At 40.6% G+C, this 14,937-nt stretch overlaps 1 protein-coding gene across 1 annotated transcript in view; it reads right to left on the reverse strand.

Moving 5' to 3' along the window:
* Nucleotides 1–387: 387 nt before the first annotated feature.
* MBNL2 (muscleblind like splicing regulator 2) overlaps nucleotides 388–14,937 on the reverse strand; it is a 139,558-nt gene continuing 125,008 nt past the window's right edge. The window contains exon 7 of the mRNA XM_065410067.1: nucleotides 388–3,248. Within this exon, the coding sequence (XP_065266139.1) occupies nucleotides 3,121–3,248 (128 nt within the window). The 3' untranslated portion in view covers nucleotides 388–3,120. The remainder of the gene's footprint in view (nucleotides 3,249–14,937) is intronic.

Genomic DNA, 14,937 nt, shown 5'->3' on the forward strand with positions numbered 1-14,937 from the left:
TGGCAGAGAGAGGCATTCTCAGGATTGGGGCAAGGCTAGTAGATCTGCAACTACATACATACACTATGCAAATTCCCTCTGAGAGATGATGTGCACAGCAGTTGTGGATGCTGCTGTAATAGCTCCGGCTGACTAGGGGGAAGGAGGAAAAAAGGAGAATTCCATCCCCCTGCAAGTCATGTTTGCTCATCCTGAGCCAGATCATTTCATTTTAGGATATTTCATCTCTGTTACTTGCCACAATCAAACAATGGTTTTAAAAAATACCATGCTCATCTTCTTTTGATTTTTGGCTCTCTTTACTTGTTGTACTAGTTGCTCTTCTCAACGTTACAACAATGAAAGAATGCTGTGCTGCTGCAATCATTTTAAAATGCTTCTTTTTATTTGAGCGGTTGCACATTGGGTGAATGAATTTAATGTTACAACAAAAATATAATGGATATTTAACAGATTGCTAATGGTTACAGTGAAAGGCATGAAAGAAGGGATTTCTTTAACTGTTATTGAAATATTCAGTATAAGTGCAGTCAATTACATTTTGTATGAAAGAGGCAAATGATAAGGTATTTTGGTGAAGTGCTGTTTCATTTATAGAAAATAAATACTGAGACATCTCAAGTAACTTGAAATCACGTCTCAGCTATAGTATTTACTATCTCAATGTTGGCCCATCTCATGGTTCTTTCTGGGGAGTTTACTTATTTATTTTAATTAAATAAAGCATTTAATGTTTACTCATCATCATTATAGTTTCTTTTTAAAATATATAAAAAGTTTTGGCAAATAATATTTATACAGAAAAATAGTTTTAGATCTTCCCAAATTTGTAATTGTTCTAAAAATTATTTGTTAATAAATAAAATGCAGAATCTGTTGAACATTTATTTGCACATCTGTGTAATTGCCTCCTTATGTTAGCACAGATCTGTTCTTGTACAGTTTTTAGGAATATCACAAAGTTATAAAGTTGGAAAGTGGATCTCGTATTAAAAATACATTTTCTCTTTTGTTTTGTAGGTTTGTCTGAATGCAAGACCTGATGTATCTGAAGCTTTGTCACGAATGGGCAAAAAATAGTAGTACTGAAGTAATTGTAAAAAACTATAGAATAATTATCATGAAACATAAAAAGTTTGCACAAAACAATGTTTTAAACAGTCCTCTACATAAAATATTTAAACAATCTGGATAATTTACCATTTAGTCTTGTACAATAAGCTACCAAAATGTCTAAATGAACTATTATTAAAAACAAATAAAAACAACTTTGACAGATATAGGCAAGTTGCAATGTCAACTACCTAGTTATAATGACTGAGAAAGTCTACAAATATTAGTGTTTCAATAGTACATAATGGTGATACCTTAACTGCTAAAGTAACAGGAGTTAAGATACATTTTTTTCCACATAATAAAACAAATGCAACATTACAACCACTATGTTAATTTTACAATCAGATTGTGATTTTTTTTTCTCTCTTTCGGGTGATCAGATCTACTGCTTTAATATAAATAGACAGCAATTAGACATTTGACAAACAAAATTTAGAACGGAAAATAATTTCCTAGACAACTAATCATACCGTTAGTGCCTCTAGTGCCTTTCAGAAAAGGCAGTGCTGCCAAAGTTTAAAATAGTTTACAATCAATCTGAAAAGGTTAAAATACTGCAATCACAAACTATGTCCACATAGAAAACTGATGTTGCCAACAATTATACATAATATTCACTTATAACAGCTGTTTTCATTTTTAAACAATAATTTAAAAACTATGTATTTGTGACGTGTGCAACATACAAAATGTAAAATATGAAATATTTGGTACAGTAGTGCTGGAAACAAATCTTAAACCAAACCTAAATGAAATTTTAATTGTACATATGTAATTACCTTGTAAATCAACAATGTATTTAAAAAAGTAAACATTAAAATCTGTTTCATCCATATATATGTATGTATGTATATATATAATATGTATATAGTTGTATTAAAGATATCTTCATATTTCTGTGACATAAAATATGTTTTTAAAGAAAAAGGTTAAAATAACTAGTTTTTTCCCCCCTCCATGCTGTAATCCGGTTACAACCCTTTAATCCAATTTTAAAAAATGCAAGAACTGTAATGATTTATTAAACTGAAACTCTCCCTACATTTTTAATGTTTAGTTAATAATCTAGATTAAAGTCACTTATCAGGTTTTCAGTGACTGAACTCAATTTTAGTTAAATTAGGATATCTTACAAATCTCCTCACCTACAGCCTTTTTGTTGTTGTTACTCTTGATAGAAGTGACCTCAACAGCAACTTGGTTCTTTTAGGTAACCTGACTGAGAGTTTAAAAGATTAGTCACTTATTGTGGATTAGATTGTTGGCATCAGCCTCACTTCCTTCAAGTCTGATGTGGCAAAATTTAGGCACTTCTGCAAAGTCTCTTTTAAAAACGTTATAAATATACTCGTAAAATAATATTTTCAAGACTCTGTTGTTTGGGGGTATGAAGTTCATACCGTGCAAAGTTTTAATTTTTTTCTGCTGTCCCATGATTCAATGCAGCTTCTCTATACAAGTCAAATATCAGCTTATGTGTATCTAAAGAATTTGTGCTTTACGTTGGATTTACTATTTAAAATTTTAGATTTACAGGGTGATGAGCAGGGTACTGGGTTTTGTTTCACTTCCTTTCTTTGTATTGGAGTCAGGTGACTAGGGTAGTAAACATAGGACTTCTGGTTTTTCTGCTCAGTTACAATAACAATAATTAGGGTTAAAAATCAAACCTGCAACTGGGATATATTTTAGCCAATGTAAATTAATTATTGCTAAGCTTGAAAGATTCATAAAATTGTGAATCTTATGATACTAAATTAATGGGGCCATTTGCATTACCTATAGTTATGGAGATAATAAATATTCCTATGAAGTAAACTGTGTTTATAAAATCTTTAAAAGTAAAATGTTACCCTTTATGACTTGAAACATCACAGCTGGTATCAGGTAGTTAACTATTTTAGGTTGGAATATATTAAGCATACCATATGTAATATTCATATATAATACAGCAGCACTAGCTTTTTAGAATTTCTGATCTGTCCATAAGAACAAAATCTTTACTTAGCATGCAGGTTGTGGCAATTCTAGAGAGGAGGAGACAGGATAGTATGTACAATAACAATGTTTTGCCATTCTCAATGAGGTCTCTTGACATTCCATTCCATTCCTGCTGATTATTTCAGGATTATCTGTAAAGAAATAAAAATATTATTGGACTTTTTGATGATTTTATCCTTTTAAAAGAAGGCCACTACACTACAATTTAGGCTTTGGTCTATTTAAAATTAAGACACAGATTACACAAGGTTTTCACCATCGACCTATGTTGGGTTTAGGCTTCTGCATTTCACAAACTTGTCCTTTCCCTCTCAATTACAGACCCTCAAGAGGATGCAATCAGAAAAAGGGGATATTACACTTGAAAATATCAGATATATTTCCCCTATTTTTCCAATAAAAAAGCAAGAAAGAAAAATGTCAAAGTGACAAGCGAAAGTGCAGTTATTGGGCCAATCCTTGGAAGTGCTGAGTGCCCTAAATACTCCTTTAAATCTATGGGAGTTGAGGCTACTCTGTACCTCACAGGAGGGACTCAGGACCTCAGAGGATAGGAATAATTATTTGCTACAATTTTAAGGTTCAAATCCTTCTCCCATTAAAGTCAATGATGGGAATGGGGCGCTTTCCACTGACTTCCACAGGAACAGAATTGAGCCATGAAAGTTGTTGGGCTGGATGCCTCAAACAAGATAAGACACATAGCAACATTTTTCTAATTCTTACTTTTTTTGGCAGGTCAATGAAGTGAAGCACCTTTCCCATGTAATGACTAAATCCTGCTAGTGTGACATTTCAGTATACTAGAGCCCAAGAGTGTTGGAACCTGTTCTCTACCGGTCAATCATTTTATTTCCCATACAGCAAAGGTTAACAGTATTATTTTATACCCTGTATAATATACTTCAAATGCCCCTAGTGTACAGTATTGGAAAACAAACCAGACTTCCATCACCCAAATAGGCTAGCTAGGCTAGCTAGAATGCCCTTTCCTACCGGGTGTAACATCACCACCTGGGGGACATGCTGCAGTATCTCACTATCACCACGCCTCTACTTCAGAGCTAAAAGTGAAAGGCTGGTAAGCACAGGACATGTGCTGAAATGCCCCTTTTTTCCTGTTCATTTGGGCACTCAACACATTTTCAAGCCATATTTGTAGGTCGTATATAACACAGCATTAAATAGTACTCTGCCCATTTACGAATTGAAGGCTTGTGCCATTGTTTACTGTGGTATTTATCTAAAAAAATAAGATGCTTTGAAAACAACCCCAGCAACATACTACCTCTGACATACAAATCACCAAAAAAAAAAACACTAGCCCATCATGGACAGCCCTTTATTCCAGCCACATACATGATTACTGATGAGGAGTGCTCCAAGAGCTGCTGGAGCACGTCTATGTCTCTACCAGTTTGCTGCTGTAGGTACAGTATGCAATCAAGATGGTTTAACTATTACAACCATCGTCCTGTGGGTACCCCAGAAACCTCAGCTCACGTGTGTGGGACAATGAACACCAAGGTGTTCCATTTCTCAAAGAAGATGACTGTTAATAATACACTGTATTTCCAGGAGTGACATCAGTGTTGTCATGTATCTGCAAGTTGCACCGTTTTCCAGGTAGGAGCTCTGGAAGTGTTATGGTCTGGAGGTGGATCAGATACTCAAAATTCTGAATTGTTGCTTTTCAAGGTACCTAGTTTGGTCATTCTGTTCAAACCGTCTGTTCTAGAAGGCTGGAATAGCAGCTCCTACTAATGTTACTGAATGATCTACTTCAAGCCTGGATTGTAAAAAAAATAAATAAAAATCAGTGCTACTCTGAGAGGAAAGGAATGCTCTGTATGACCAGCTGGAATCTGCCTGCACCTATGAGCTTTGAACTTATTGGCATGCCAACTTTTGTATCTTTATTATCATTTATATTTATAATCATTTATATTTTGGTAGGCTCTAGAAGCTTCAGCCACAAACATACATCTGCCACCCCAAAGGACTTAAAATCTAAAAAAGACAAGACACAATGGGTGGATGAAATAAACAAATGAGTTGGGGAGGATGAAGGAACAAAGATCTGATGATTATTAAACATTTGAATTGTGGTAGTGCCCAGAGACAAGCCAGGGTTGGGGCCCCATTGTGCTAGACACTGCACAGAGTAACTGACAGTCTCTGCCCATGGTGGATGTTTTAACATGGATTAACTGTTTGAACAATTTGTAGCCAGTTAGTAGCATTAATCGCAATTTCCCACCTGCTTTGCCATTCTCAGATGGCAGTTTTCTGTATACATCACGGTTTTAAGGAGGATCCTGAAGGAGAATAAGGGGGTGCCTTTACGAATTTTGACAGGGAGTCTTTCCCCACCCAAGTGGCAGCATGGGGAAAAGGGTGAAGGTATTTGTAGGAGATGTGCGCATGCATGGGTATATTAGGCCCTGCCGACCCTATGCCAGTTCTTCAGTTCCTTTTTGCCGGCAACTCCGACGGAGGGGCAGGAGGGCGGGCAATGGAATCGACATGAGCAACACATCTCAAAGAACAACAGTTATGAAAGGTCGGTAACCATTTTTCTTCTTCGAGTGCTTGCTCATGTCGATTCCATTCTAGGTGACTCACAAGCAGTATCCTCGGAGGTGGGCTTGGAGTTCACAGCCTAGTGGGTTGCAGTACTGCTCTACCAAAGCCAGCATCAACCCGAGCCTGCTGGGTAAGTGCGTAATGGGGTGGCACGGGAGTCTTTAAGGCCATGGAGCCGTGCATCAGTCAGATCCAAAAAGAGCCCTGCACCTTCAAATGGGAGGTCCTGAAGGGTAGTCTGACTCTCCTGGGACAGCCCGGAGGACTGCAATCAGGAGCTGCGCCTCATGACCACCGCAGAGGCGACCACCCTGGCTGCCGAGTCCGTAGCGTCCCAGACCATCTGGAGGGTGCCTCTTGCCACCACTTTGCCCTCTTCCTCCAAAGCGGTGAATTCCTGGGCTCGGTCCTGTGGAAGGTCCTCCTTGAACTTGCTGATGGAGTCTGACAGGTTGAAGTTGTACCTGATTAGCAGGGCCTGATGGTTAGACACCCTAACTTGCAGGCTGGCTGTTGAATAAATTTTCCCACCAAACAAGTCCAGCCTCTTGGCGTATTTATTTTTCGGTGTGCCACTCGCCTGTTCCTGCCTGTCCCTTTCGTTGACGACGGACACGACCAGGGACCCCGCGCTGGAGCGTGGGTATACAGGTATTCAAATCCCTTTGAAGGGACATAGTACTTATTTTCCACCTTCTTGGATGTAGGCGGAATGGAAGAGGGGGGTCTACCACACAGACTTGGCAATTTTAAGGACCTATGAGTGGACGGGCAACGTGACCCGGGCCGGGGTGGAGGAGGGTATGAATTTAAAGAGGTCATCGGACTCCTCCGCTAGCTCCTCAACCTCCAAGTTCAGGTTGGCAGCCACCCTTTTGAGCAGGGCCTGATACTCCTGGAAGTCGTCAGGGGGACTACTCGTTTGTGAGAGGCCCGCCACCGCTTCGTCCGGAGACGACAAAGACGACTACACAGCAGGGGGAGGGGTGGCTTCCCCTTGCTCGTCTGGGGATGGCTGCTTGGGCGTCAGGGCCCGTTGTGTTGCCCCTGCGTCTGATTCTGCACCATGCTCTGATTCAGGTGCCAACTGTGCCAGAGGCAGTTAGTCCGATGTGGCCTGAGAGGAATGGTGGGAGTATGGGACTGGCATGACAGGTACACCTCACGGGCTCCAGTACTGCCACTGGGCGGGCTGCTGCCCCTGCTGCCACACTGTCAGTGCCCTGCCAGTCTTGGGGGCCATCAGTGATTTGGCTCTCATGGGTGAGGGGCTGAACTCTCCCTCTGGTTCGGACCACTGCCCTTCCGGTGACCAGGGCGGAGCCGTAGATGCCCGAGTCTATCGGCTGACCTTCGTCTGCAACCAATAAGGAGAGGGTGAGGACCAATGCCTGCCTGAAGAGCAGTACCGGGGAGCCAGAGACCAGTGTCATGACTGGGAATGATCCCATACCAGGGGGATCGACGCCTGGGAGATCGCCTAGGCGATGGTGATCTGCGCCATGGTGAACTCTGGCGGGAGGCCTGACGGTACCATGGGTACGCGGATCGGCGTCGTGACTCAGGTGTCCCGTGCCTTGCAGGTGGAGACCTTGGTGTCAGGGATCTATGTCTTCTAACCGGGGCCTGAGGCTGTGGTGCCAGGGCCTGCGGCTGTGGTCATGCGGACCGATGCCTGCGGTCTGGGGATCGGGGACGCTCTGCTGCTTTAGGGGTTGGTCCCATAACCAGCTTGCCTGTAGATGTCGGGGCTTTGGCCGGGTCCATCACCTGAGTTGGCATCTGCGGTGCCAGTCAGTCTACTTGCTCTTTGGCCACCAGGCCCCCTTCGGCCACAGATAACCCTACTAGGAGCCTGGACCCACTGCCACTCCCAGGAGTCGGAGGCGGGTCCCTGGCTGGACTAGGGGGTACGACCGCAGAGGTACCCCCAAGCAGCTCTGGAGCGGGCACAGGGCCTGACAGAGGTCCTTTGCCCAAAGCTCCCTTTTTCTGCGGTGCCAGCAGGCCCTTCGACCACTTCTTGGCACTGGCGAGGGGGAACAGTGCCGGGTGGATTCTGGTGCCGGTGGTGCTGATGCTGAGATGTTGGGCAAGGAGTCTGATCAAGAGGGCTCCGAGGTAGGATGAAGCACAGCCTCCACGAGGAGGGCTCTCAAGCAGATATCCCACTCCTTCTGAGTTTGAGGATGAAAGTTTTTGCAGATTCTGCACTTATTCTTTCTGTGGGGCTGCACGATAAACATGGCTTAAAGTCCTAGCCGAGGCAAAGTTCCTGCCGGGACTCTAACTCCTAAACTACTACTTCTAATACTTAACTTAAAGATCTAACTAAGTGCCTATCAACTAACAACAAAGGAGACAGAACAATGGACTGTAAGAACTGCTAACGCTCTTGTGATGCAAGACAAGGCCTCCAGCCAACCGTCACAGGCGGTAAGAAGGAACTGAGAGGGCATAGGGTCAGCAGCACCTAATATACCAATGCAAGAGCGCGGCACTCCAGGGGGCACTCCAGCTGACCCTACGGATACTGCTAAGGCAAAAAACTCAGACAACTGTGCATATGGGCGTGCACACACTTAGAATGGAATCTACATGAGTAAGCACTCGAAGAAGAAATAGTATTTTTCAATTCACCTCATACAAGTACTGTAGTGCAATCTTTTTATCGTGAAAGTGAAATTTACAAATGTAATTTTCTTTTGTTACATAATTGCACTCAAAAACAAAACAATGTAAAACTTTAGAGCCTACCAGTCCACTCAGTCCTACTTCTTGTTCAGCTAATCACTAAGACAAACAAGTTTGTTTACATTTATGGGAGATACTACTGCTCACTTCTTATTTACGTCACCTGAAAGTGAGAAAAGGTGTTTGCATGGCACTTTTGTAGCCAGCATTGCAAGGTATTTACATGCCAGATATACTAAATATTCATATGCCCCTGCATGCTTTGGCCACCATTCCAGAGGACATGCTTCCATGCTGATGACACTTGTTAAAAAATAATGTGTCATCAGCATAGACTCATGTCCTCTGGAATGGTGGTTGAAGCATGAAGGGACATATGAATATTTAGCACCTTTGGCACGTAAATATCTTGCAATGCCGGCTACAACAATACCATGCAGAGGCCTTTTTTAATTTCAGGTGACAATATAAACAAGAAGCGGGCAGCATTATCTCCTGCAAATGTAAATAAACTTGTCTTAGCAATTGGCTGAAAAAGAAGTAGGACTGAGTGACTTGTAGGCGCTAAAGTTTTACACTGTTTTATTTTTGAATGTAGTTTTTTTTTGTACATAATTCTATATTTGTAAGTTCAACTTTCATGATAAAGAGATTGCACTACAGTACTTCTATTAGGTGAATTGAAAAATACTATTTCTTTAATTTTTTACAGTGCAAATATTTGTAATAAAAATAAATATAAAGTGAGCACTACACTTTGTATTCTGTGTTGTAATTGAAATCAATATATTTGAAAATGTAGAAAACATTTAAATAAATGGTATTCTATTATTGTTTAATAGCGCAATTAAACACCATTAATTTGTTTAATCGCTTGACAGCCCTAATAATAATTTATTTCAAGTTCAAGTGTAAATTCTAACTCCTAAATAATACAATGAGATATGCCCATCTATTTTGGAACCTAGGTCTAATCACATAGAATAGTACTTATCTACTCTCCCACTTTTGCCTAATATTGCAATTAAGTATTCTCTGTGACTATGTCCACTAATGTGTTTTATTCCCGGTCCATTTTCAAGATAATAGATAAAGTAATAGCCTGATAGGAGAAAGTATCTACACATGGCCAATTCATTCATATCTACAGCAAGCCCAGGAATGTGCTTTCCTGTCTACGTGTGAGTGGGCTTGTTCTAAATTAATTGCAGAAAATGCACATTCTGCCACTGCAGTGATACAAGTCAATGAAAATAGCATTTCTAACAAGAGCAATATATTCTGACAGACTGATGGCCTAGTGGTTAAAAGCCTTGTTAAATATTTATGTATGATTGTGGTGGATTTAATGGTATTTACATATGATTTTAGAGGCAACCACTGTCAGGACACTCTCCTTTTTCCTCCTCTTTTAATATCTGTGTAAAGTGGTCTAACAGATTTGCCACAAAGAGCCAAATGGTTTGTATCAGTAGGCCACTGTGTAGATTCAAAGCACTGAAATCACGTGAATGATGGTTGTTATTACCCAAGCAATCAATGACGGTTTCAAGCATGCTGGACATCTCTACAGATTTGCCTCTAAATATCCAGAAATATTTACCCCTTCAGATCTTCTATCCTTAAGAATAATTTTTGGAACATAAAGGCCAAAATTAGCTTTCATTGCTATGAGTTCCAGCACAGCACTTTCTAGTTTTTACAAAGCCTCAGGAATAAGGGATTCTCCAAGGTTTCATAATGGTGGTGAAGTCAATCATGCAATACATGTTTATCTTTTTAAGAATTAACATAACTTGGGCTATGACTGATCCTGAGTCAGTTTCTGCAACGTGTTTCAAAGGAGTGACAGCCAGGTGGGAATTTTTTTTAATCACTGTCTTCAGTTCCCTTGCAGACTAGCAACCAGCATACATGGTAGAACTCCAAATTAGCTCATGGTTGCCTCAAAAGAATTAGTAAGAGTTTGACCTTGCTGGTGAATTTTGAGATGAAATAGAAAATCTGAAAGTGTCTTTCAAAATAAATTCCAACTTTTAAAACCTCAGATAACTTTTCTTGAGATCCAGAATAGCAAGTTCATGGCTTTCGTTGAGACAGTTCACAACAACATAAAGAGCATCTTCTCTGAACTTGAAATGAACATCATTTAAACAGCCGATATTCATTGCTGTACCGTACAAATTCTGGCTAACCAGTTTTGATTTGAGGTCTGCTGCCTTGATCCTTACAACTGTGTGACATCAGCTGTCTGAATATCCAAACCTGGTACACTGCAAAGAGAGTACAAGATTTCCCATGCTGCACAAATCTGATATACACTGACTCTTGCTCAATTACAGACCTGTCAGTGGATCCATCAGCAAGTGCCATAGAAAACTTGCTTTTTGTATGTATTTGAGACACTCCCCTAAAGAGACTGAGATTACGTCTACAAAGTCTTTCATTCCACAGACGTGAATATAATTTGAGCCAAGATTAAGGCCATATTTCTAAAACTGAACTCATGTTTCCTGACTGTGTAAGTGGTGTTAACAAGGTGGTAAACATTTGGCTCTCCCCCATTGCACATTGCAGAGCTATCTAGGGAAAGGAGCTTCTTGTAGACAAAATGACAATTTATGCATTTCACATGAGCAGAAGAGCAGTCACGTACATGTAGGTAAAACATTCTAAAGGTCTTACAGACACTTACAAGAGGACTGCCCTTATCAGAAATCTTATCACATTTTCTGAAAATTACATGGAACATTTCATTTTTTTGACACACAAACCATGGGGATTTATAGCTTTCAATGAGTTTTGGAAAATGCATCTACATCAAAGTTTCTCATATTCCTATCCCATGTGCTATGTCCTTTACACTTACCCCACTCCTGGTTCAGGATGATTTTTTGTTGTTGTATTATTATTATTATTATTTTTACCCCTGAAGTCCAAAAGCGTGAGTAGATGTGTTCCAGACATTGTTTTTTTCAATAAAATCAAAATAAAATCTGTGATTATCTAATTTTTAAACAGCCCCACATCTTGTTTTGTCTTTCTGATATCCCTTTTGGATGTCTAGCCAGCAACTCCAGATCAATGTGGCCAAAACTCAGGTTCTGATCTGCCCCTTGAAACCTTCCTCCCCAATCCCAATTTATCTGTTACCATAGATAAACACCATCATTATCCTAGTCACTCAAATATATAATCTGGGCATAATCTTGAACTCTGCCCTATCTCTACATTCAGACAGTCGTGCCGTATCCAAGTCTTGCCACGCCTACCAACATAACATTTTAAAGAATCTGCTTCTTCTGTCTGTCTAGATTGCCAACGCTCTAGATCTGGCTCTCAGTATCTCATGCCTTCACTACTGTTATCTCCTTTCTGGCCTTGACACCAATTATACACCTCATCTGAAATCCAGGCAAAACCTGCTATGAGGATAATCTTCCTGGGTCACTGTTCTGACCCCTCTTTGCATCCGTCCTTTGGCTCCCCTTCCTACATCATATCAAACACAACCTCCTGGTATTTACATTTTGTTCCATGCAGTCTGTAAGATCTGTCTTACTGAGCTACCAATTCCCACTTTTGCTTTGCCAATGATACCAGACTTGATCACGCATTTGTCCATTTCTCTCTCAATCATCTCTGCACTTTCTACAGTATCTCCCTCCCCCCCATGCTTGGGGAAACCAGCTCATCAAAATTCATACTCCTTTTAAATTTCTCCTTAAAACTTACTCTTGCCTTGATTGCTACACATCACTCCTGTGTGCCTGATTAGGCAAGCAGTGAGCTATGACTTCTGTTTGCTGCTCATGTCTGTTCATTTTATTGTTACCACACCCATCTGGTTTGCCTGTTTTGCTGTCTGCTGCATTGCCTCAGACATAAAAACTGTGAGCTCTCTATGTTAGCAATTGTCTTGTTATTTGTCTGTATAGTGCATAGACAAATTGGGCCCTGGTCTTTGTCTGAGGTTCCTAGGTGCTAGAGTCGTATAAATTAATATAAATAGTGTTTATACAGTGTGTAAGTCTTGAACTGATTAGCATATTAAGCAGTCTACCCTTGGCAGCAGTCAGTAAATTTGCAATTACAAAAAAACTGTAACTGTAAAGTATTAAAGAAAGGTAATCTCACTCCTAAAATCCAGTAAAACTGTTGTTTAGCAGTTGCAGCAAATAAAATTAAACTGTAGTTTATTTTACTACAAAGCCTACTCTGGCTTATTTGGAAACTAAAATAGCTGTTGCTTTTCAGACAAAAATAACTGCCTTTGAACTACCTGACTGCAGCCTAAAGGTTGCAAGCTTTATTTTCCTCTCTTAAAATTAGCTCAAACTGTCTTTCAGCAGGTGCTTCTATGTTTGCAAGGTTCTGACAATTTTTACACATTTTACTCTGGACTGGCTGGAACATTAGCTTGCCTTTGAACCTCACTATAGATGAAAAGCTCATGTCCAATCTCTTTCCTCCCCAGTCACCACACACATCTGATTAATTAGAGCATTAACAGACACACACATTCAAAATGAAACTCAGCCTGAGGCATGCTTAGCAGTGCATTTCCTCCTGGCTTTACACTGTTTTCTCAAGGCATTACTTGTTTGGCTGACATCAATCAGGCCCATCCTCCTGCCCTCTGACTGGCATCTCATGTCTACTGCTCTGCTCAGTCCCTTCTCCTCTCCCTGTCTCTGAGTCAGCTCAGTTCTCTTTGCTCCAATTCCACTCTGCCTCTCTGACCACCAACCCCTTTGCTTGGCAGCTCAGTGCTGCTGTGCCTAATGTCTGTCCCATTGTCCTTGCTGAGTGGGCAGGAAACATGATACTCTCAATGAATCCGTAAACTCAGGGGTCGTACCCTATGACTGGAGAACTGCTAATATAATACCTATTTTTAGGAAAGGGGAAAAATGTGATCCGGGAAACTAGAGGCCTGTTAGTCTGACCTCTATTGAATGCAAGGTCTTGGAAAAATTTTTGAAAGAGAAGTTAAGAACATAGAGGTAAATGGTAGTTGGGATAAAACACAACATGGTTTTACAAAAGGTAGATCAGGCCAGACTAACCTGATCTCTTTCTTTGAGAAGATAACTCATTTTTTAGATAAAGGAAATGCAGGTAAAGAGAAGGGCTACTAGGATGATCGGAGGAATGGAATACTTACCTTATGAGAGGAAACTCCAGGAGCGTGGCTTGTTTAGCCTAACCAAGCAAAGATTGAGAGGAGATTTCACTGCTCTCTCTAAAGACATCAGAGGGGTAAATACCATGGAGGAAGAGGAGTTATTTAAGTAAAGCGCCAATGCTGACACAATAATAAATGGTTATAAACTGGCCATCAACAAGTTCAGGCTTGGAATTAGACGAAGGTTTCTAACCATCGGAGGAGTGAAGTTCTGGAATAGCCTTCCAAGGGGAACAGGGGGGCAAAAAAGCCAACTTCTTTCAAGAATTAGTTTGATTAGTTTATGGAGGGGATGGTATGATGAGATTGCCTACAATGCAATGTAGGCAATCTGCAACAACTAGTAGCAAAAATCCCCAGTGGATGGAGATGGGGGACTAGATGGGGAGGGCTCTCAGTTACTACAGAGAATACTTTCCCAGATGTCGGTCTGGTGGATCTTGCTGACATACTCAGGGTTGAATTGATCGCCATATTTGGGGTTGGGGAGGAATTTCCCCACAGGTCAGATTGGCAGAGACCCTGGGATTTTTCTGCCTCTGAAGCATGGGGCATGGGCCACTTGCTGGTTTAAACTAGAGTAAATGGCAGAGTCTCTGTAACTTGAAGTCTTTAGATCATGATTTGAGGATTTCAGTAACTCAGCAAGAGGTTGTGTGTCTATTACAGGAAGGGGCATGTGAGGTTCTGTGACTTGCAGTGTGCAGGAGGTCAGACTAAATGATCACAATGGCCCCTTCTAGCCCTCAAGTCTATGAGCCAATTAGTCCCAGGCAATAGGATTTTTCCCAGACTGTATACATGTATATAAGGTCGATGAAAAAATGTTTGATGTCATATGCAGTATAATTCGAGAAGTATGCAATCATAAAAGCCTGCAACCACAATGTTGCTTTTTTGATGGAATATAATAAATGTCTTTAGTATATTTGAGATTTTTGGAAACATATTGAGGTGATAGACCAGTTTTTAGCTAAACATGGATTCCATTCTCTCCCCCTTTTATCATTTGGATAGAAGACTTGAGTATCTGAAATCATTTAATATCAGAGGCAGATATACTTGTAGCAATGGAAAAGAGTCAGGTCTCCATGCCCATGCTATTACTAGCATCCTTTGATTCCATTAGTCACAGGTTGTTGACGACTCACAGTAGAGATCTTATGGAATGGATGGAAGTTGCTCTTCTCTGGATTCACTTCTTTACAGTGGTCCCAGAGGGATCCCACAAGACTCAGTCATGTCGTTCTTCCTATTTAATATTTCTATGAAGCCACTAAAGAGAGAATCTGAGACAGCTAATGCTGTCATCTCATCATTATGCTCATGCTTATTATATTAACGAGTATTTA

This window comes from Emys orbicularis, chromosome 1 (genome assembly GCF_028017835.1).
Source record: "Emys orbicularis isolate rEmyOrb1 chromosome 1, rEmyOrb1.hap1, whole genome shotgun sequence".
NCBI lineage: Eukaryota > Metazoa > Chordata > Testudines > Emydidae > Emys > Emys orbicularis.